Source organism: Melozone crissalis, unplaced genomic scaffold (genome assembly GCF_028551555.1).
Source record: "Melozone crissalis strain CALT ecotype California unplaced genomic scaffold, PUWL_Pcris_2 ptg000023l_1, whole genome shotgun sequence".
Taxonomy (NCBI): Eukaryota; Metazoa; Chordata; class Aves; order Passeriformes; family Passerellidae; genus Melozone; species Melozone crissalis.
Genome location: NW_026535801.1, coordinates 6,490,286 through 6,512,110, shown reverse-complemented (window position 1 = coordinate 6,512,110; position 21,825 = coordinate 6,490,286). Strand labels below are relative to the sequence as shown.

At 49.3% G+C, this 21,825-nt stretch overlaps 1 protein-coding gene across 2 annotated transcripts in view; it reads left to right on the top strand.

The window, feature by feature from the left end:
- VWC2L (von Willebrand factor C domain containing 2 like) overlaps nt 1–21,130 on the top strand; it is a 44,341-nt gene extending 23,211 nt beyond the window's left edge. Inside the window, exon 4 of one of the 2 annotated variants that reach the window (XM_054277931.1) lies at nt 19,621–21,130. In XM_054277931.1, the coding sequence (XP_054133906.1) occupies nt 19,621–19,769 (149 nt within the window). In that variant the 3' untranslated portion in view covers nt 19,770–21,130. Of the gene's footprint in view, nt 1–1,244; nt 1,667–19,620 lie in introns of those variants that run through there. The other variant, XM_054277932.1, reaches the window with a different exon arrangement.
- The last annotated feature ends 695 nt before the right edge of the window (nt 21,131–21,825 follow it).

The following is a 21,825-nucleotide window of genomic DNA, read 5'->3' as shown; positions in this document are numbered from 1 at the left end:
ATGTGGTATAAATATTAATAAATCCCTACAAATATCTTCGTATTTGAGGGCATGAGCACAAACGTGAGTAAATAATAATTTATTTCTGTGCATATAAACCCACATTTCACCTAAGCTTCTGTCTTAATTTATTGAAATATAAACTCAGTGCTCATTATTTCTCTGTTGGAGTTAATTTGAAATAAGTATTCTGCACCCCAGCCTGATCCTGCTGTAACACAGTGTGTCTTGCTCAGGAACCCCCCAGGGATTTTCCCAGCCTGTTGAAGCCTCTCCTTTGGCAAACAAATCCGTGTTCCACGTGTCCCTGAGTGAGCTTGGCATGTCTCTGTGTGCAGTAACACCTGGGGGCAGACCTTTGATGCTGCCTTTTCTTAGCAAGTGCTATGCAGAAATGCATTTTTTCTGAGTGGGAGATGTTTGGGAGTGCCCAGGAGGTGTCCCTTTGGAAAAGCTGGGCTGTGGGCACTGGGGCACTTGGTGAATGGGCATGGGCCAGGCTGTTCCTGTCCTGCCCAGCCAGTTCAGAGGTGGTTCATGAGCTTCATTTCCATTCCCAAGGTGAGCAGGGCAGGAATGCCTGGATGCCACAGGAAGAGGCACTGGCAGTGCAGGCAGGGAGCAGGGCTCTTCCTTCCCAACCAGGACAGCCAAACCCCTGCCCAGGGATTGCCCTGGCAGGACAATGGGAGCTGTTCACTTTGCAAAACTCTTTGGGATTTTGCAGGACAAAAGGCCCCATCTCAATTCTTGTAGGTGATGGATTAACAGTGCATGTTGGTAATCTCTACTGACAAAAACCCTTCCCCACATGGTCTCTGATGTTCCAAATTATCACTGCTTGAAAAGTGCCAAGGTTTTAATATGGAATAATCCAGTGCATAAATGTAGCTTGTTACTTATCTGCAAGATGTGGATCGCTGAAGCTCCAGGTCATTGTTTTGGAAAGCTTCTGCTTCCAACTTGATCAGTGACAAAAAAAATCAAGGAAGCATGGAAAAAAATTACTAAAATTTGAGGAAAAAAGAGGGAAGGATTTGGAGACAGGATGTTTTGTCTGCCATTTGATTAAATACAACTGTTGGAGGATAAAGGCAACACAGAAATTGTGGCAAGAGGATGAGAGAAGACTTCATGTTCATTTGCTTTGTGGAAAACAGTGATTTGGAGCCATGGGGAGATCCCTTTAGAGAAAAATAAAAACAACAACAACTAAATAAAATTCCTCTTCTAATTTATTTCAGAAATTCCTGAAATGGCCAGATTTTAAGATTGCACTTAAACCCCCTTCAGTCTCAGTCTATGCAATGTGCTGGTTGGTTGTGCAGATGCAAGGGAATGTGCCCAGCCAAGGAGAAGAAGTGCTCCCCACGCCGGATTTTGCTGGACTCCACCCTCCTCTCCCCAGGTCCTGGCAGCTGAAGGCATTAGCATAGCATAGCCCCATCACCCTGCATGGTTGGGAACTACTGATGGCAGCCAACCTTTGGGGCACTTGGTCACCCCCACGGCCACCACCCCCCTCAGGTGTCAGCCCGAGGGGCCACGGGAAGGACTGGATGATGCTCTCTGGGATCACCAGCAGGAGTGTGAACTGTGGAGCCCTCTGAGCTCAACTGAAGCAGTGATTAGATTACCAACAGAAGAAAGAAAAGGATTTATTTGAAAGCTGGTAGAAGATCAAGACTGAAAATGAAGAGGTGTATTTGAGCCAGGCAGACACCACCCTGACAAAATACTCCAGTGCTTGCTTTACTGTTCCTTAAGAAGTCATTTCCCTGAAACTGATTTTCAGTGGAGCTCGTCCATCTGATCACTTCAGGCCAAGGGGTTAAAGGCATGTAGGTGCTGAACTTGACACAAAAGCATCTGTCAAGACCTAGATCCTCCACTGCTTTGGAAATCTCCAGCACTTGGATTCTCCAGATGCTCAAATGCCCTGCTGACTCAAGATGGGACACAGCTTTTGGAAGAGGCCTCTTTAACAGTGAAAAGCTTTGGAAAAGTTGAAACCTCTAAAATTAGCCATGCTGATGTTAGACAGCATCAGGGAGGGCTGAGTTGATCTGCCACCTTGTGAAGTTTCAGAGGAAGTGAGACTGAGAGCGACGAGGGAGAGGAAAAGCCTTTAGAGAACAAAAAAGCCCTGAACTGAGCAACACTTAATGTGATGAAACCCATCCCACAGCTCAGTGCTCACACAAAGCCAGGCTGCTGGGCTGTGCAGTGGCAGGGATGCTGCTGCAGAGCTCCATTCCCAGGGAGCTGCAGCCTGGAGCCAGCAGGACAGCGGCCCCTGAACCTGGTGTGTTCACCTGCACGGGTCACCTGCTGCTTCCCAAGCCTCTGTGCTCTCTGCCCTGCAAGCAAGAAAGGGATAATTCACCAATTAAACAGGCAGGAAAAGGCTCTGCCTGGCTGCTGCAGGCCAGGCAGGAGCTGAAAGCTGCTGGCCTGAATTGGTACCCCAGGTCCTAACCATGCTCCTGTGCTTCCACCACAGCAGAGTGCAGATGAATGTAACAGGCACCCTGAAGGGAGGATCATGGAAGGGTCAGGGAGGATCATGAGGAGCCATTTGTGGGACAGGAGCAGCTCCAAAGCTCTCTTTCAGCTCTCAGAGATGTGGGAAACACGTTACCTGCTCTGCATTACTCCTCAAACTCAGAAATATTTATGAAGAAGCTTTTGCTCATCATGGTTGTTCCCCCTTGGGGAGATGTTGCTGAAGTTTGTGTGCACTGGCCTGTGAGAGTGCTAGTTCAAGGTTCGCTATCACCATGATCGTGTCTTGTAGAGAAGGGCTGGGTTAGGGAGTTTTGGAGGGGAGGGAAAGGTTCCTACATTCCAGCTGGGAAGCCAGGTTCCTTTGCAGAACACAAGGAGCCTGGGCAGTGCTGAAATTAAAGCAGGCATTGCATTGCTGTTCTCCACCTGGTTCTTGGTGTGACTTTAAAATACCAGAAGTGACTTTATGATCCAATGACACTGCTGTAAACCACTTTGCTGCAAGAGAAGCTGCAAGCCAAATCCTGTGTCAGTGTCACTTGGTGTAAAACAGCATTTTTTACTCTGATTTACTCCAGCTGAGGATCTGACCTGCTGATACCTCTGGGTGGCTCAGAGGCACACACTGCAGGAGGCTGGGGTGTTTTGCATGGCCAGGGTTCTGAAAGGATTAGACAGGCTTTGCTTTGGCTGCTCCAGAAGGTTGGGGTTGTGAGGCATGTCTGTGTGAGAAGAGTGGCAGACACTGTCTTTGTGTATTTCTCATTTGATGAATGTTTAATGCTTCTTTATTGGAGCCTACACATATGTAGAGGTCTTTAAGAAGGGGCTGACTTATTTCAAATAATTTATGTCTGAGCTGCTCCTTTTACATGAAATGCAGACTTTACAGAGCAAAGAAACTGAAATGAAAATATGAATTAAAGATTAGAGCCAAGCAAGTCTGAGAACACTTAGAATTAAGAAAGGCTTACAAGTTTTCTCCTCCTGCTTCCTTTCCTTCCCTCCACCTTTCTACATCTCCATCCCCTCTCATTTGGCAGAGTGCTGCATTCCAGGGCAGCCTTCTGTCCCTCCCACAGGACACAGCTGGGGGAAGGACAGCAGGGCAGTAATTTCAACCTGGCTGTTACTGTGTGGCCATACACTACCCCAGCCTGTCACTTGCCAACTCACCCATCCCTTTGGCTGGAGAGACTAAAAGGGGGTTGAAGGTATGTTTCTCTTCATCTCTCTCCCTGATTTGCTGGTGAAGTGCCTCACCTGGACAGAACAAAAAGGAGTGCATTTTGCCAGAGGGACCCTCAATTTGCAGCACAGCCAGGTGAGGGTGCAAGGACACCGTGTGTGGGTGGCAGTGGCACTGCTGTGTGACAGGGTGGAGCTGTGCTGCCTGTGGGACGTTCCTGTAGGACTGGGAGGGGCTGGGACAATGCCAGCCATCACATAACTCCATTGGGCAAGGTGCTCTGCTGCCCACAAACATCAGCATCCATTTCCTTCCACCCTTGGCCCACCCCTCTCTCCCAGCTGCCTTGCTTCGTGCTCTGCCTTTGCACAGGTGCCTTCAGTGTCAGTGCAGGCCCAGCACCAGGGCACTGCTTCTGCAGCACAGGCTGCAGAAGAGCTTGGCTGGTGCAGGGCTTCCTTTCTTGCTCTCCTTGTTCGTGTTTTCTGCAGTGTTAGTCTGAATTGCTGCCCAAGACTGAAGAGCTTAGGCTTGGTGATGAGCAAATAAACGCCTGGTGGGAATGAGGAGAGGATGTTGCTTTCTTTGCTGTGGGGTTGGCCTGGGTCAGTTCTTTGCAGCTCTGCCTGTGTTGATGCAGCTCAAGGACAGAGAAGTCGCCCATGGGACCCTATGAGCACTTTGTAATCGGAGGTGAACTCCACAATGTCCATATTCCACTTGTGCCCACTTCTGGAATCATAATCCCCTCAAGGAACTCACTGAGGAGTTCAAAGGAGTCATTATGGACCAGTACCACCATTGATGCAAACTGGTGTAACTCATTTTACATCAACTAACCACAGTCTGTCCCAGTTACAAATGTTTAGTGCCAGGTAGTGCTGGTAGGGAAGCAGTTTGTTAGAATAAATGGAGCAGGAGCTGATGCTCCAAAGAGAGGAGTGCTGGTGTCCTGCCCAAGGATCTGTTGGGGGCAGTGGATCTGCGTGAAGAAGAACACACAAAGTTCTCCCCAGGCTGTCAAAGTTCTGACTTTTTTCACTGCAGCTGCCTGAAAGTATTTGAAGAAGATGGGAATATGTTGGTCAGAAAATGCTGACTCACTGAAACCTCCCTGGGAAAAGGGCCAATTACAGCAAACTCGCTGTTTGTACCTTAGAAAGGTTTGGGGAAAAAAAAAACTGGAAGTGATGAGATGCCCCATTTAATGCTTTCAGAACAAACTCCTTCAAATCTGCAAGGATAAAAGGGGTGATATGGTTTCAGATGTAGGTCTTTGTTTTATACTTTGGAATATTTCAATGGAAAAGACAGAAACAAAGGGACTTTTTGTCCCGTTATTTCAGACAGCCTGCTCTGGTTTTTACTGAAAGCAGAAAGTGTTTGCACCTTTGACTTTCCCTCCCCAGGTGAGTGGGAGACGAATAGGAGAAATAGCTCAGTCTGTGATGGGAAATGTCCTTCCTGCTTGGCTCTCCCTCTCACCTGGGTAAGTAACCAGGTCCAGGATTGATGGGAGCTGACAAGGAAAATGGAAAGGGACAATTTACAAAAGGCTGGAGTGACAGGACAAGGGGGAATGGCTTCCCACTGACAGAGTTTAGACATTTGGGAGAAATTCTTCCCTGTGAGGGTGATGAAGCCCTGGCACAGAGTGCCCAGAGAAGCTGTGGCTGCCCCTGCATCCCTGGAAGCTCTCACCAGGTACAGAAAGGGCTACAACACCCAGGCAGTGACTGCTCACCCCTCACAACTGCCTGTGCTACAAGGAAAGCAGCAAGAGAGAATTTCTGGTTACTTTTCAAGCTGTGCCAAACAAAAAGGAAATGTTTTATTACAGGCAACGTCAAACTGTAATTATTAAATTGGAAATTAAATGGGGAACTGTGTTAAAGAATGAAAACCTGCCCACGACAGTAACGATCAGATACATTTGCTGGTTTTGTACAGAAACCACTTTTTGTCTTGGCTACATCAAGCCCCTCCAGAGAGTAAATATGCTGTGATCCAGTCCCTGAGGCTGCTGTAAACCAGCCTGGCTGCCCTGCTCCAAGGGAAACATCCAGGTTTTGTGTGCAGCTGGGGATCTGCCCCCTCTCTTGTTCATCCTAACAGGTCAACAGTGAAGGTTTCACATGCAAAAAAATAATCAGGGCCAGTTCCTTGGCCTGCATAAGCCCCTCCTTGGACAGCTTCACCCACACTTGAGAGACACCCCTGCCCAAATGGTTATCTGGGTTTCCTAGTTGGGTCAACCCCTGAAATAAAGGTGCCTGCTTTTCTTTACAGATTTAACCTAACTCCTATCTATGGATCTGAAGGCTAGAGGGGAGCTGCTGAGAGAGGAGTGGCCTCCACAGAAGGCATTACAAGCCCCCAGCAAAGAACACCCAGGACTTTCCTCACTCCTCTGTTGTGTGCACAGTGGTTTTGTAGCTTGCACTGCCCCTTCTCCTGTGCTTGTTTTCTCCCTCTCAGGGGAGCACTGCCTTTGCTCTCCCTCTTGGCATTGTGTGCCCAAGCTCCTCTTCTAACCAAGGGTTAAAGTAGCCACAGATGAGAGGAGAGCATCAGCTAATTAAGAGCAGTGCTTGACAGGTTCCTGTGGGATGCTGACAGGCACCATGACTGCCAGGACAAGCTGTGCCCAACAAGCCATGCTCTTCCACCCATGGATGCACCAGCCTTCTAAAGCAAACATGAGCCTGGTCAACATGAAAGGTTTTACCTTGTGCACACCACAGGCAAAATGTGCACATTATAAACTATCTTGTTGCTAAGGCAGCTCAGCTGAAGAGTGAGGCTGTGTGAAAGCTTCTCCTTGCTGGAACAGGGCTTGCCAGATGTGATGGTGAGGCTCAAGGTGCATCAAGAAAATGTGTGCCTGACTGAGGTCTGGGCTTTCTAGACACAATGTGCCCTGGCACAGGAAGTGTTGGCACAGGGAAGTCATGGGCTCATTCAGTGTTGGCTCCAAGGTGGGGCCAACCCAATGGTTCTCATCACTGTGTGCATTCATAGGGCACAGCTGTGGGGGTCAGCAAGACATCATTGACTTTCTCTTTTCCACTAATCTGTTGGGCAAAAATAATTAAATAAAATCCCCCACATAAGCTCATCATGTCTCAAACTTCACCAGGGGGTGAGGTGGGAGCAGCAGTGGGGCTGGCACTGCTGGCAGGCCTGGCACCTGGCAGCACACAGTAGGAATCCTGACAAATGCCATGGGCACTGCCCCCCAGCAATGTGTCCCATGTGCTGCAGTGTCTCCTTGTGCACTTCACCCCATGGTGGCTGAGTTTCTGCATCTCTCAGCTGAAATCAGCTGCTGCATTGAGGATTTTGGCAGTGCACCCAGGAGGGGATCTCTGGGACAGGGCAACATCGCACACTTGGACATGAGCACCCAGAAATCATCACAGAAGAGTTTGGGTAGGAAAGGGCCTTGAAGATCATCCAGTTCCATCTGTGCCACACTGCTGCTTTGAATTACAGCAGGCAGGCAGTCCTTGTGTTAGGGGTGACATTCTCCTTCTTTTAGTGTCTCCATCTCTGCCAGACATGGATTTGTGCCCCTCATGTCATCCTCCCCTAACGTTTCACAAGACCTGTCCTAATTTTTCTCCAAAAATTTGCCAGCTGAGAAATAAATAAAGACAAGAGAGTTTGTTCTCTGAGTTTGGCAATCACTTCCTGGCCCAGGGAGGAAGGATGCAAAGGAAGAGTCAGAGAGGGGATCTGTCTCAGAGGCCCTGGGGCAATGCTGTCTTCAAGACAAGCATTTTCCTGGCTTTCTTCTGGGGCTAAAACTCTGAGACAGAAAGAAACCACAGCGTAACTTCTGCCATTGGCAGGTTGTCCTTTTCCAATGGCTATGTTTGCAGAGTGCTTTGCTTTGCTCTTTGGGGCAGTTTTGGCTACTGCTGCCATATGTACAAGGAACATCTGGAAATCTGTTCCCAGCTTTAGCAAGTGCTAACAGGGACCAGTTTGTATGATTCCAGTTGTGTTCCCTGGGCCCATGTTTGTTAGCTGCCTGCAGCAGCTCCACCTTGAGCACACTTGGGCTCCCCCTTGTACCCCAAGAAGGCAGGGTCTGGGTCCTACCCTGTGTCAAGGCATCACAAAGCCTTCCAGCCTCCCCAGGAATTCCCACCCTCTTTTAGTTGCAGGGTTTGGAGTGGTTCTGGCTTTTGGGGTGTTTGTTTTCCCATCTTTTTCTACTTCCTGTGGCTGTTGAGCTCAGCTTTTGTTTTATGTGTTCAGGAGTACAGGAGTGTGTGTCATTTTCCAGATTAGAAAATGCTCAGAGGTATAATCAGGTCCTTCCACAGTATTTAATTATCCATAATTAAAGGCATCTACACAAAGCAGCAGATTTTCAAAGACTATTCCTGTGTTACATTGCTAATGAATTAAGTAATTAATTAGCATTGAAAAAATACAATAGGAAACATCAATCTTTTAAAGTAAAGCATTTTTCAGGGGTTTTATAAAATCATTAACTCATATCAGGTCAGTAGCTGTTCTAATGTCTAAATCCCTCTTCTAGCTTTAAAAAAAATTTTCTAAGGCATAAAATGAATGCAGGGAAAACAAGGCAGGGAGTACTAGCTGAAGAGTGTGGGAATACTCCCCACAAAATTTGGGGATTTTTTGGGTGTCATTGTCCCTCACTTTGCCAGCCTGTCCCACAGTTCCTTCCCTCTGCCAATAAGGTGAACCAATTCCCATCACACTTGAGAAGGCAGTCTGCAGCCTCAAGCCTTCCTGTTGCTGCAAGTCAAATCCATTTTCCTGCTGGGTTTAGCTTGAATAATCTGCATCCCCTCATGAGCCCCCACTGCCTCTGTGCCTCAGTTTGCCCAGTGCACTTCCCTGTGCCAGGGGAAGGTGGGAGGAGAGGGGCTGTGAGCTGTTCAAATGCTGTGGTGCCACTGAGACCAGAGGGTGAGCAAGAATTTCATCTGGGAATGAATAAAAACAGCCTGCAGAGAAGGGCAACAAAGCATTTGGGAGGTTTGGGCAGGAGGGATGCAGAACCACGTGTAGGCAGCATCATTTTCCCACAGCCTTTCATCACTGCCAGCTGGTACCTCACAGAACTGTCCTGTCCCAGCACATCAGCACAACCTCACCCTGCAGGGTACAAAGGCCCTCGTGCACTTCCGTGGGGACACCCAGGGTTATGAGCAAAGGAAAGGACCTTCCTTTTGTCACTGGGTGGTGTCATTAAATGCAGCTGTTCCCATGCAAAACCAACACTGCTCATTTAATTTCTGTCACCAGCCAGACTCTTTTTGAACCACCAGAAAGCACCCTGGAAATGCCATGGACACTCTTAAATTCAGGGCATGGAACAGCATGGGAAGGGCAAAACCTGGGACAAAACATGGATTACAGCTCTTCTGCAGCTGCTGGAGAAAGCAGGGCAGGTGCCAGCAGAAGTGTTTAGGGGCCTGTTTATTCCAGAAGCACCAACCTCTGTGTCCATCAAACCATCTGTCCATCAGACCAAGGTGTGCCCGTCCTTGCAGTGCTTTGGTCTCGCCATGTGTCCTCAAGATCCATCCACCAATCCTGCCCTGCCCCTTCCATTCCCTGCTCCTCCTGTTTCCTCAGGAGATGCAGGTTTTGGCACAGCAGTGCCAATTCCTGTCTCTCTACCACCAGCCTTAATGGCTGGGGTGGGGTCAGGGAAAATGTTCTCCTGATTTTCTTTTCCTGTGCCACAGGCAAGTAATTAACTTCCCCACATAAACGAAGAAATACTGTTTCTGCTATTGTGGTTATTCTGTTTCTACAAGTAATCAATCATTTGTATGGATTTGCATAGAAATGGGAGCTTTGCCACTGCAGCCCATCCTAAATTTATAGGGATGAAAACAGGCAGATCCAAAGGCTGATACTGCTAAACACCCCCCAGGAGATCCATCCTTTGACTGGAAGGGGAACCTTTGCTGACTGACTTTAAATTTTACCATTAAATTCCTCTTTCATGTGGGTCTTACCTGGCTGTGGCCATCATTTCTGTGTCCATCATCACAGAGGCCAGGAGGCTGGGAATAGTGGTGGAGACTGTGGAGATCAGGGAGATGGGAATGGTGGTGAAGGCAGGAGGAGATGGGTTCTACTCAAAGTCAGCAGCAGAAAACCCAACAACTCAAACACGAGCCAAGAGCAGGAAGAAATGGTTTCCACAGGAGCTCCTCCCTTACACGGAAAGTTTTATCTTTGCTCTGAACTCCCATTTCTAACACAACCTCACATTTAAAACCACCCAAAAAACCAGGTAGGGAATGCAGGTGGGACCTCAAGGCATCACACCCATGCCATGATGGTAAAAAGGCCTGAGGGCATTTTTCCATCAGTTGAGCCCATCCCACAGGGATCTGGGCTGCAGTGCTGCTGTTTCCAGACAGGAGCTGGAGGCTGATCCCCACATGTGGTTCCCCAGAGCTCAGGAAAGCCCCATTGCCCTGGCAGGGCCTTTGTGCCCACAGGCACCGATGGCCACTGCAGCAGGGCCTGGTGCTGGGCTGGCTTTGCAGCACGCTCCACCTCTACAGGAACAACTCAGATAAATGTGTAGCAGTCTTGGTTCTGCCCTACATTTTTTTTTGCTCCCGTTTGATACAAAATGAGCCCAGTCAAAGTTTCCATTTCATTTATGACTGATCTGAAAAAATCCCCTCACCCCATAAAACATCGCACAGCTGTAGTGACTAAGTTAGATTCAATTCTGGCTTTATATTGAGTTGACATGAAGCCAGCTCTTTCCATACATCATCTGTGATTGCAGTTAAGCATGAAATACTGTTTTAATTCTTACACCAAATGTGAGATTTTTTTTTTTTTCTGAAGAAAAAAAGACATAAAAATGTTAAAGTGGCCCATAAAAATCATTATATTTTCACACAAAGCGCAACCAAGAGGCGAATAAGTTGGCTAAAATCTCACAAGACCCAGGGAAAAAGTCCTGCTTGTTATTCTTTTGTTGTTAACCTTTGCCTTTGAGTGGAGATGCCTGGGCAGGGTTCCACAGGCCTGGTGCTTTGGCATCCAGGGGCTATCTGGGCCCTTATTTCCCTACACCAGTGTGTCCTCCTACACCTGCATGGACCAAGAGCTGCAGCTGCCTGTGGGAGCTGACAGTGTCCCAGTGTCCCAGATCCCTGCAGGGTGAGCATGCATCCTTGGATGAGTTTGCTTCTCTGCATCCCAATTCCCTTCTTGGGCAACACTGGCTGCAAGGGCACAGTCCTGGGCCTGAGCCTGTTCCATGGCACACATTGTTCTGTGGCTGCTCCTGGCACCTGAGCCAGGGAGGTGAAGGCAGCACAAACACTACAGCACATTATGCATTGGGAACGGGGCTGCCATGATCTGTTGTATTTATTTATGATATAAATCCATCTGCATTTATATATTTTCTTCCTTCACCTAAAACTTTGGTCTCTGGAAGGTCCAGCTTTTCCTCCTTTTGGCTGTTGATTTTACAGGTAACAGTGTTAGCTGAAGCAGTAGTTTAATGGTAGTTCTATTAATTAATTTCTTTTAAATTAATCTATTTGATACCAGCTCAAAAAACCCACCTCACCTTTTAACGTTTGAAGCATTAAAAGAATGAATGTACCTTCAGTGTTGTTGGAATTCATTTTGGGAACTACCCATTTAGACAAATTTTTGAAAGCCTGCTACTTACCTGAAAGGTTAAAATTACCTCAGAGTAGCTTTTACAGCTACAATCTACCTGTATTTTAAAAAGAAACCTATGCTATTTTCCCAAAACTTTATGCTGTCTGCAAAAAGATTTTTAAGAGCTAATGCTGTTTGTTTGCTCAGGTAAATGCTGAAACACAGATTTCTCCTTTAATAGGTGGTTACTGCTGCCTTTGAGGTGTTACAGTTTTCCTCCTCCAGCCCAGAGTGGGCACAGTAACACCTGATGCAGAAAATCTGCTTTGGATGCACAGTTCATGTCTATGCAATGCTGGGCCCTTTGCCTTTGCAGATTTTTTTACCATTTTTCAGTGCTGATCAAGGTATTTGCACACACAGATCCTTTTAAAATGAAGAGAAATTTGGTATGTAAATCCCATAGGTGACTTTGAAAATACCAACCTGCATTTTTACACTAAAAGGAGGGGGGAAACCCCTGGATTTACAGATGACTGAAACACTGGGAGTTGCTCTTGTGCTGTCTGGGAGATGATCCATGTGCTGGCTCCTCCAGCCAGGTCACTTCAAGGCTGTATGAGTGAGCAGAGTGAATAAAGGGTTATGAGTTTGATACCTGGTAATTCCCACTGCAGCAATGCCTAACCCTGCTGGCCAGCAGTCCCTAACCCACAGCTGGGTTAGAAACCCAGTCAGATGGGCAGCCTGGGGCTGCAGGGAGCTCAAAGTGCATTTGGGTATGCTCCCAGCTCTGATTTTGGTGTTCTTGGGATCAGAAACAGAGGGGCTGGGTGCACAGGGCTGGGGGAAATGTCCATATGAGGAGGCAGATACCATTACCTAAAGCAGTGGGAAATGTACAGCATGCATTATTTTCTTTGGTGTGCCCAGATCATGAGCTTTGCTCCACCATGTCCACGCTGCCTTCCCCGAGTGAGCTGTGCCAAAGCTCTGACCCAGAGCTCTGCTGCCCAGGGAAGGGAGGGCTGGACATGACCAGAAGCCATCAGACCCTGGAAGTGTGGCTGCTCCATCCCTGGAAGTGTCTAAGGACAGGCTGGATGGGGCTTGGAGCAGTGTGGTCCAGCAGAAGGCCTCCCTGCCCATGGCAGAGGGTGGAGGTGGACAAGCTTTAAGGTCTTTTCCAACCCAAACCATTCTGGGATTCTGTGCTCAGTCTTGGCTTGGTCCCCTGTTATCCAGCTCACCCCACAAGCACAGAAAGTGAAGAATGGGGTGGAGCTCCACCACTTTCAGCTGCTGCATGTATCTGTGGAAGGGACACTGTCCCATCTGTCTTGGTGAGGGATGGTGTCCAGCTGTCCGCAGAGCTGGGATCCGTGTGGGCGCCCATGGACGTCACCGCTGCCAAACAGACGGATTTTAAATTGCACCCATAGATCTTCCCTGCACCAAACCAGCCCTGCTGCACTACTTAGTGATGCCTGAAGTTATGTCTCCACATCAAATTAAGTAACTGTGCTATCAATAAGGAGGAGTAATGCCGTGTGTTCCCTTCTGGATGTCTCCCTGTCCCTCATTTGTTTGCTGCTGCTGATTAAGACGGATAAGGAGCCATCAGTATTTCTCTAACTGCAGTGCAAAGGCCTAAATCAGTCTCTGTCACTGGTGCCAGCTCACAATTTAGGGAACTCGAGTGGGGCCCTGCATCCATTAGGCTGCAAGGCAGCAGAGACTTGGGATTGTCTGAGCAAAGCCTGGATGATGTGTGCAGAGAGCCAGGAGGGGATGTGGGGCCTCCAGGAGGTCCCTGTCCCACCATTGGGCTGGCTGGGAGCTGCTGCTGTGTTGTATTTTCTTTATTATGTGGCTGCATGTCTGGCAAAAATCAGTGGAACAGCTCCCATTGACCTGAACTGAGTTTTTCACCTCCCCCTCGCCTTCTTAATGCATTCCTTCTAATGATGGAGGGCTGCTTGGACTGAGCAACTTGGATTTCATTTGGACAAGGATGCTGCAGAGATATATATATATATATTTTAATGCAGAGATTAAATAACTTTTAGGCATCTTCAGGCACCCAGTAATGTGAATAATGGCTGGAAAAATCTCTCCTGTAAATAGGCAGTGCTTGAGAAGGGCTGTTAACATTGACTTCTGAGCAGTGAAAAATGCAGGAAGGATGGAGAAGAGCTGCAGATGAGCTTCAGAGGAGAGGAATTCTTTGGGGCAGTGGTGCACATGATTGAAAGCTCCTGGACATCTAGAAGGCGCCACCAGATGACTCCAGGAGCTCTCAGCCAGAGCCAGCTCTCCCTGGGTGGCTGCACAGGGTGGCAGAGTGAACCTTCCATCCTGGGGTCACCTCAAGGAGGAGACACTTGTTACTACAGATGGGAGCCACACAGGACAAGGGGGAATGGGGTTAAACTGACAGAGGCCAAGGCTTTGTTTTGGTACTTGAAAATATCAACAGCAAGCCAAAAAAAGGGGAACAGAGCAATTCCTGAGCTTTTGGAAGGGTGCTGGAGCCACCACTGGCCACTGGAGGGAGGGAGGTTTAATTTGTGGCACTCAGGCTGGCATGGGTTGGCAGATTCAGTTCTTAGTGCCTCCTGCAAATGGAGCAGCATGCAGATTTTATTGAGGGGGCAGCTGAGGCATTGATGCAGTCTGTGCACCACAGGAGAGCTCACTGCTGCCTGAGAAGCAGCTTCCAGACTTGATGGGGATGGGGACACTGACCTGAAGCAGTGCCATCGGCAGCCCTGCAGGAGTCTCTGTGGTGGTTGGGTGGTTGGGTGATGATGGACTTTGAGTCCAGGGGGTTCTTTTCTCCTGGTGCTTGTACTGGGGGGAGCTGTGTCCTCTGCAGCCTGGGGAACATGGACACACCTGCCACAGCACAGCGCTGTCCCTCCTGCCACCACTGAGGAGTGGCAGACGTGGGTCACAGCCAGGGGCTCCTGGGGTGGGAACTCACTGCCCCACATCCTGGGATCATGGCAGCCTCAGGCTTCAGCCATGCTCCCAGCCAGATCTCCAGCTCTGGCCTCCTTCTAACACAAGAAAGCTCAGAGGTTGTTTTCTATGGGTGGGGATCTCAGCTGCCCCTGCAGAGTGTCACCAAATTTAATTTTCAGCAGGGCAGAGCTCAGCATCACCAGCTGATTTCTTTATGTCTCACCTCCTGCTTCTCCTGCTGCCTCCTTTCCCCAGGGAGAGGGGGCTGGCACTCTGCATAGCAGAGTGAAAACAGGACTTCTTCCCTCCCCAGCTCCTTAATTAAAGCCACAAATTGAGCTCTTTTCTTGCAATCTGAAGTGATCACATAAATAGCATTGCCAGAGCTACATGAACATTTGAAAAGATCCTGCAGGATCAGCAGAGAGGAGAGGTGTTATCCTCCAGAAATGGCAGCCATCATTAAAAACAAGATGATGGTTTTCTTTTCCTTCTGAGCACAGAGTTCAGCCCAGACATGGAAGAGTCCCAGGATGCAGGCACAGGCAATTTCTTGCCTCTGTGACAGAGCCTGGGGATTCTGCTGTGTTTTTCCTCTTTTTCTGTTGGGGATCCACTATCCTTGTGTGGATTCCAAGTGTCATCCTCATTTGGTCCCTGTTTTGCAGGGGATTTGTTTCAGCCCCAGATACCAGTGCTGGAGACTGCATGGTTTGTGGTGTGGGGTGGTCATGGTGAAGCTTGGGAGAAGCCTGTTTTGTGGAGACATGCAGAGGAAAATCTGCCTTCCCACTGGGAAGAGACTTGGCCATGCTGAGCAGAAACACCTCCCCAGGCAGAACACGCTGGCAGCAGCAAAGCCCCATGCCCAGTTGTGTTCATGGTGGAGCTCCAAAAGCAAAATCACTGAGCCTCATTCAGCTGAGTGAGCGTCCAGGGGGATGTTCCAGGATGTCTCCATTCCTGAACACTGTCAGGAAACACCACAGCTTTGCACTTATCCCTTGCAGCTTCAATAGTGGGGCACACCACTTGGGAGCCTGAGGGATGGCTGCTGAATTGAGCTGCTGTTTAGCAGCTGTCTTAACTGGGCAGATAAGCATAGCCATCAGCACCTCTCTCCCTCCTTGATGGAATCCATTGACTGAATGAGCTAAATTCTCCTGGAGTCAGCTTTAATATTTCCTAAAGGCATGGGGAGGCTTTTAAAGTGGCAGGAGACATGTTTTACTGAGGGGAAGCCACTGCTCTTGCTGGAATCAGAGGCTGCACAATGAGATGTTCTGGTGGAGACTGTGAGCTGTGTCTGGGGCAAGATGCTATTCAGGGCACATCTGAATATCACAGTTGGCCTGAAGTGATCCGTGCTTGCTGTTTGATTAACATTTGATTTCCTTTTATTGCTTCTCTGCACACACAGAGCTAAATCAGAGCTGCTGAGAGCCACAGGCAGAGCTGCTGAGTTCAGTAAAACCCATCTGAGGAGTCCCAGGGAGCTGGGGGGACCCTGTTGATCTCACAGAGTGGCTCCAAGGCATCAGCTCGTGGTGTTGGAGAGAGCCTGGCCCCTGAATTCCCTCTGGAACAGGGCTGCAGTGGAGCAGGGTCATCATCCAAGTACTGGTCTTCAGCAGATGGTTGCAGAATTTTCCATCATTCTCCCCAAACCACAAACCAAATATGATTTTTTTTTACATCTCTCCCATCAAACCAGCATCTGAATGTCCCTAATACATCTCCATAAAAATCTTCACAGCTGTTCTAGCAAACAGCCTGGAGTGCTGCTGGCTTTTATGAGTATTAACTATGTTAAGCAAAGCAAATCTCACTATTACACTGTCTGTGGGAGCAGCAAACCTCTCCCATCAGTCTCCCTGAGCAAGGAAAAGGGTGATTAGTGTCCTGTTATCATCACAGTCGTGGTTTAAGATGCTTTTGCCGAGAGCAGGACAAGAGCCCTTGCCCCAAGCAGCTTCTTGTTCCTACTGCTATTATCCTAAGTAACCTGATGTGCTTGACATGTCATCAAATATTTCTGAGCAGTGTCCTCCTTTGAATGATAATTAAAAAACCCATGCTGCTGTTCTGCTGGATGAGAGACCCTGCTCTCATCCAGCTCCTGCAAGCAGCCACGGTGGGAAAAGCTCACACCAGTCCTCAGCAGTGCTGGGTTGGGGCCCTGAGCTTTGGAAATGTTGAGAGGGAAAAAGAATATTAGAGAATTTAGAAGAGTCTGTTGAGCTTTAATGCACAGGGGAAAAAACCCAAACAGGACTTGATTTCTTGCTGTGGCTTTAAGGGCTGCAGCCCCTCCAAGGCACATGGCCCAGCCATGCAGATCCCCAGGTGCTGGAGGTTATCTCCACCAGTAGCTGCCAGCTCTATAAATCCCAGAGTTTCTGGAAAGCTCCCTGGTGACTTATGCTCCTGCCAAGCAGCATTTTCTGTGCCATGGCACATTTGCACCTGAATTCCAGCAGTGCTCCCTCTCTGAGTGCCTCTTCCTCACACCTTCACTGCATCCCAGTTTGGACAAACAGGATCCAGTTTTCCATGGGAAGGTGGGAGAAGTTTAAATGAGGGAGAAAAAACAAGCAGAGGGGGAGAGGCTGGCTGGTGGTGATTGTGCTGGAAAACTGGATTTCAGGCAGTGGGAATTGAAGTTGAATTATCACACATGCAGCGTGGAACTTTTGCCTTCTGTTAGAAATCCATGTTTCTGTAGGGATGGGGGATGGCAGTGGCAGAGGGAGGATGCAATAAAGCTCTGTCCAGCTCACTGGGTGAGCAAAAGAAACCATTTCACTCAGGCAATGCAGAAGGGGCTATTTTGAGAGTGCTGGGAAAGAAAAGGCCCAGAGCACTGGCAGTGCTGGCCCAAATTAAAAGTACTGAAGTCTGTCTGGAGAGAGGCAGAACATCCCACAGGAGGACAGATGTCAGCAGAGCCCTGGGTCATGTTTTCCTCCATTTTGCTAAAAGCCAAGAAGAAAACAAAGCCCATTGCTGTGATTTCCCCCTCAGTTCAGCCTCTGGCTGCAGCTCCCTGGGCAGCCCAGGGGTGCTCAGTGCTGCTGCAGTGGGGCTGGTTTGGCAGTGCCTGGGATTTGGGATTTACCCACCACAGCTGTCATTCTCCCCCTTTGGGATGGGGGCAGTATCCCAAGGATCTTCTGTGAGACAGAGAGATGTTTGCCAGGTCCTTCCAGGCTCAACAGGGATCAGAGGGGCAGATCATCAGTGTTCAATTACTGAGGAGCAGATCATTATTGTTTAATTACAGATTTGCAGAGCTGCCCCATGTCCCTGGCTGGGGCAGGGATGTTGCTGAGCTGCTGTCCTCAGAGTAAGGGATCCCCTCTCCAGTGGGGACCTCAGAGGTGTAAGTGATGTTTTAGCACATCCCCCTCATCCATCTCCTCTTTGCTTCAGTGTCTGCTTTCTGCTCCTCCCTGTCCTGGGGCATTAATGAATGGCATTTATTATTTCATTTCCATATGACCTGCTGGGGAAGCTCAGGAGGGACAAGAGACCTGGGGCTGCTGGGAGGAGAAAGGGCAGCCAAGGAATGGACAGATAAGCAGGACGAAGGAAAAATAACCTTTTCCCAGTTGGCAGCACCCATCAGCCAGTCCCAACCCCATCACCCTTGGCTGACCATGGTCCCTGCACCACTGAGGTGCCAAAGTCCCATGAGGGAAGTGTTGAGCCCCCAAAGCCTGTCTGGGAGGCAAAGCTGACTCACCTGAGTGAGCAAACCCTGCTGGCTCCCTCAGTGCTAGCCTCCCCAGAATGGGCTGGCAGGGCTGTAAATCCAGACAAAGCTGTGTCTGGAGACATGTGTGGGTGTGGAGGCAGCACTGGCCTCTCAAATGAGTTGCTGAGCATGCAGGGCAACAAGAGGGAAGATGATCTTCCCCTTTCCTTGCCACCCTAATCTCCAGAGGAAGCTGTTTTGTTTACATTGCAATGAAAAGGAGGGGGTTTTGCCATGGGAGTGCAGAGCAGGCCATGTTTGAAGGGGCCTTTAATGAAGGCAGGAGGGTGTTGAAAGAAAAGGAACACTCAGGCACCCTGAACTGCCTGGATAAGCCCAGCCCTGCCAGACTCGTGGCCTGTTCAACAAAGGGCCCTGAGGAGCACCTCACTGACCCAGGGCACTCATGCACAGCTCTCTGGCACCCTGGCACTGGGCTGGCTGCAGCTCAGCCTGTTTCCAGCCTTGTAAAGGACCCCATTTCCCTTTCCCAGCCTTAAACCTAAGCCTTAAGGAACAACTTGCCCATAACTCCATGTCTGTACACACTCTCACCTTTGGAATGCACCTCGTGCACTGGAGACATGGATTAAAACTGGTGGCCAGTCAAGGGGTGACATTTCAGAGCAGCACTCGAGCCACAAAACACTTTTCAAATGTCTTTATGCTTCCTCCATGCCACCAGTGTGACTGCCTTGAATTTTCTGTGTGGCTCTGACATTAATTCCTGGCACTAAGCAGTGGAGAGAGCTTGCAGGGGGACAATGGACAGGGGATATTTGTGGGGCTTTTATGAAAGGATATTTGTGGGGCTTTTATGAAAGCCCTCCTGGAAGGGCTTTAAGATTCCTTTCTACCCAACCATTCTGTGACTGGGAAATAAGATCCTTGCTGACTTGCTGCTCAGCTTTGATATTGTGTTATAAAGAATAAAAAATAAATTAAAAAATACCCAAAGCAATAATAAGCAGATTAAAGGAATTACCCTTGAGGAGAATAACCAAGATTTTATCAGAAAGCTAATTGGAGAGGTGATGTAAGACATAATTTTTGGTTAATAGCTCCAAGCTGGTGGAGGTCCTTGGGGTTACCTGGTGTTGGTGCATGGCTGCCAATGGCCCTAGGGGATGGACTGGCTCTGGTCCCTGCAGCTCCTTGCAGCTTTACCAGACTGGAGCAGTGAAGGCTGGGCTGTGTCCTCATGGTCTTGTCCATCCTGCAGCCAAAATTTGAGAAAGAGGTACTAAATTAGTGGTCAGCCAAGTAGAAAAAGCTGACTGCCAATGCCATTTGTTCTAGAAACAGAGAGGAAAGTTTTGAGGCCTTCATTTTCCCCTTTAGTGCCTGAGTGCAACCAAAATATGAGAAGAGATTGCTGTGGGTCCAGGGCTGGGCACTGAGCAAGGTGGGAGCACTGCTGCAGACATCAGCAGTGCTGGTGGCATGGCCAGAGCACAGCAAGGGGCTGGAACTGGGTCCCTGCCTGTGCCAGGCTCAGGGCACAGCACTGCCCCATGCAAACACAGAGTATTTATCCTGTTCCCCCTGTTTGTTTCCACAGGTCCCAACTGCTTTGCGGGCACCACCATCATTCCCGCGGGCATCGAGGTGAAGGTGGACGACTGCAACATCTGCCACTGCCACAACGGGGACTGGTGGAAGCCAGCACAGTGCTCCAAGCGCGAGTGCCAGGGCAAGCAGGCTCTGTAGCAGCCCCTGGCCAACAGCCTGCTCACAGTGATGGTGATGATGGTGATGATGAAGGAACGGCCTCGATGCTGCCCACGTGTCCGACCTCCTGCCAGCTGCAAGCCCTGTGTGGGTGCCACGTGAGCAGAGCTGGGTCCCTGTGGGGCAGGGTGTCCCCATGTCCCCTGCAGCTCCTGTCCCTCTGTACACACTCTGTGCCCAGGTGTCTGCTCTGCTGTGGGAGTTACTGGAGCTGGCAGGGGAGGACAGCAGGAAAACAGCCCACACACGTTCCTGGCCTGGCAAGGCACCGATGGAGTCACTGCTCTCACTTCCTGCAGTGTGGATCCTGGGGTTTTTCACAGTTATTTATTTGAAGGTTTTTTTGCTATTGTAATTTTTTTTTTAAGTCTCTTCCTAAGCTGGGATCATCGGGACAATACAGCTGCGAGTGGAGCAAGAGGTGGAGCATTTGGATTGTGTCTGTAAGCACAGGTGGCACTAAGGACAGCAGGGAGGTAGAAATTACAAAGGATGGGGGGATTAAAAAAATCCCAACTGGAATGTAACCTGCAGCAGGACTGAGGTAGATGCACAGGTATAGACTGGACAGCCATGACACAAAGCTGTATCTGTGTAACACTTTCTCCACTGAGTGGGGACAATAAAGTTGAAGACACCTACACAGTCAATGTGACCTTGATGGGAGCAGGGCCCACAGCAGCTGCATGGGCAGGCTGGGGCAGCCATCCAAGTGCTCCATGAAAGCAAAATCTTACATGGCTTGTATGTGTGATTCTTGGCTCGGGCATCAGTGGTGGAGCAGAGGGAAGAGGGCCCAGTCTGTCCCTGGTTCCTGAGCTGAGCACGTGCTCACCTGCCTTGTCCCATCCCCAGGCTGCTCTCACTGGAGCACCCAGAGTTTCATTGCCTTCAGTGAGAGCAGGTGACAATTAACACATGGGATCACCCCACTCTGGAGGTGCCCAGGCATGTCCCATGGCTGTGGCAGCACTAAACTGGCTCACTGGCAGGTGAGACCCTTTGCTGCAGAGGGAGGGAGCTGCCCTGGCTCTCCCTGGGAGCACCCACACAGCTGGGGACAGCAGGGCAGGCCTGGGCTCTGTGAGGGCTGTCCCTCCAAAGCAGCTGCTTTCTGTGCCTGCCTGCCAGGAGCACAGCTCCCCAGCAGCCAAGGGATTCCAGCACTGGTACCTCCTCCTTTCTCAGGCTGCAGCTCCCAGGCAATACTGTGAAAGAAAGGCCACCAATGTCACCTCCCTGCCTGCCTGGCCAGGCGAGCACAGGGGCCTTTCCCATCTCTGTCCACGCTTGGTTCCCTGCTTTTTGGTCAGTGCCATCCATGGGGGTGGTGCTCCTTTTGTTCACAGTTCAGGCTCCAATCCAGCTGCTCTCAGTGACAGCAGCAAATCCTCCCCACAGCATCCTCACTGAAGCAGATCAGCACATCAGGCTCACTTCATACACACTAACTAATGCCTTTATACTTTCATTTCTCCCCATGTTGGTGTTTCTCTGGAGGGCAGGGGTGGGAGGAGCTCTCAGCACAGCAGTGCTGTCCTGTGGCTGAGCACTGGCTCCCTGCAGGCCCAGCTGGTACCATTCCAGACATCATCACCACATCTCTCTGTAAGCTGTTGCCTGTCAATGACTACCCAGTTTCAAAACTTACAAACAATAGTGTGCCTGAAACTAGTGAGAAAAAAAAAATCTGTACAAATGGGAGGGAGGGGTCCTAGAAACAATATTTGATGTGTAAAAGACTATATTATTAAAAAATTATTTTGTTAAATATAAAGTGTGTGAACCAGCAAAACCCCAAAATTACATATTTGTGGTGTATTTTACTCAGCTGATCATCAGCCCCTCAAGCTTCCAATTCCCCATCTCACCCCTTGCTCCAGTTCCTGCCTCTTCACAGGGCTGGTGAGTGCAGCTGGGGTGGGAGGAGCAGGTGGGGAGCCTGGAAGTAGCCATGAGAATGCCATGGATGGGATGGGTTGCTCAGGGAGTGTCTCAGCAGTAACTCACTAAAAGTTTTGCTTTGCCAAACCAG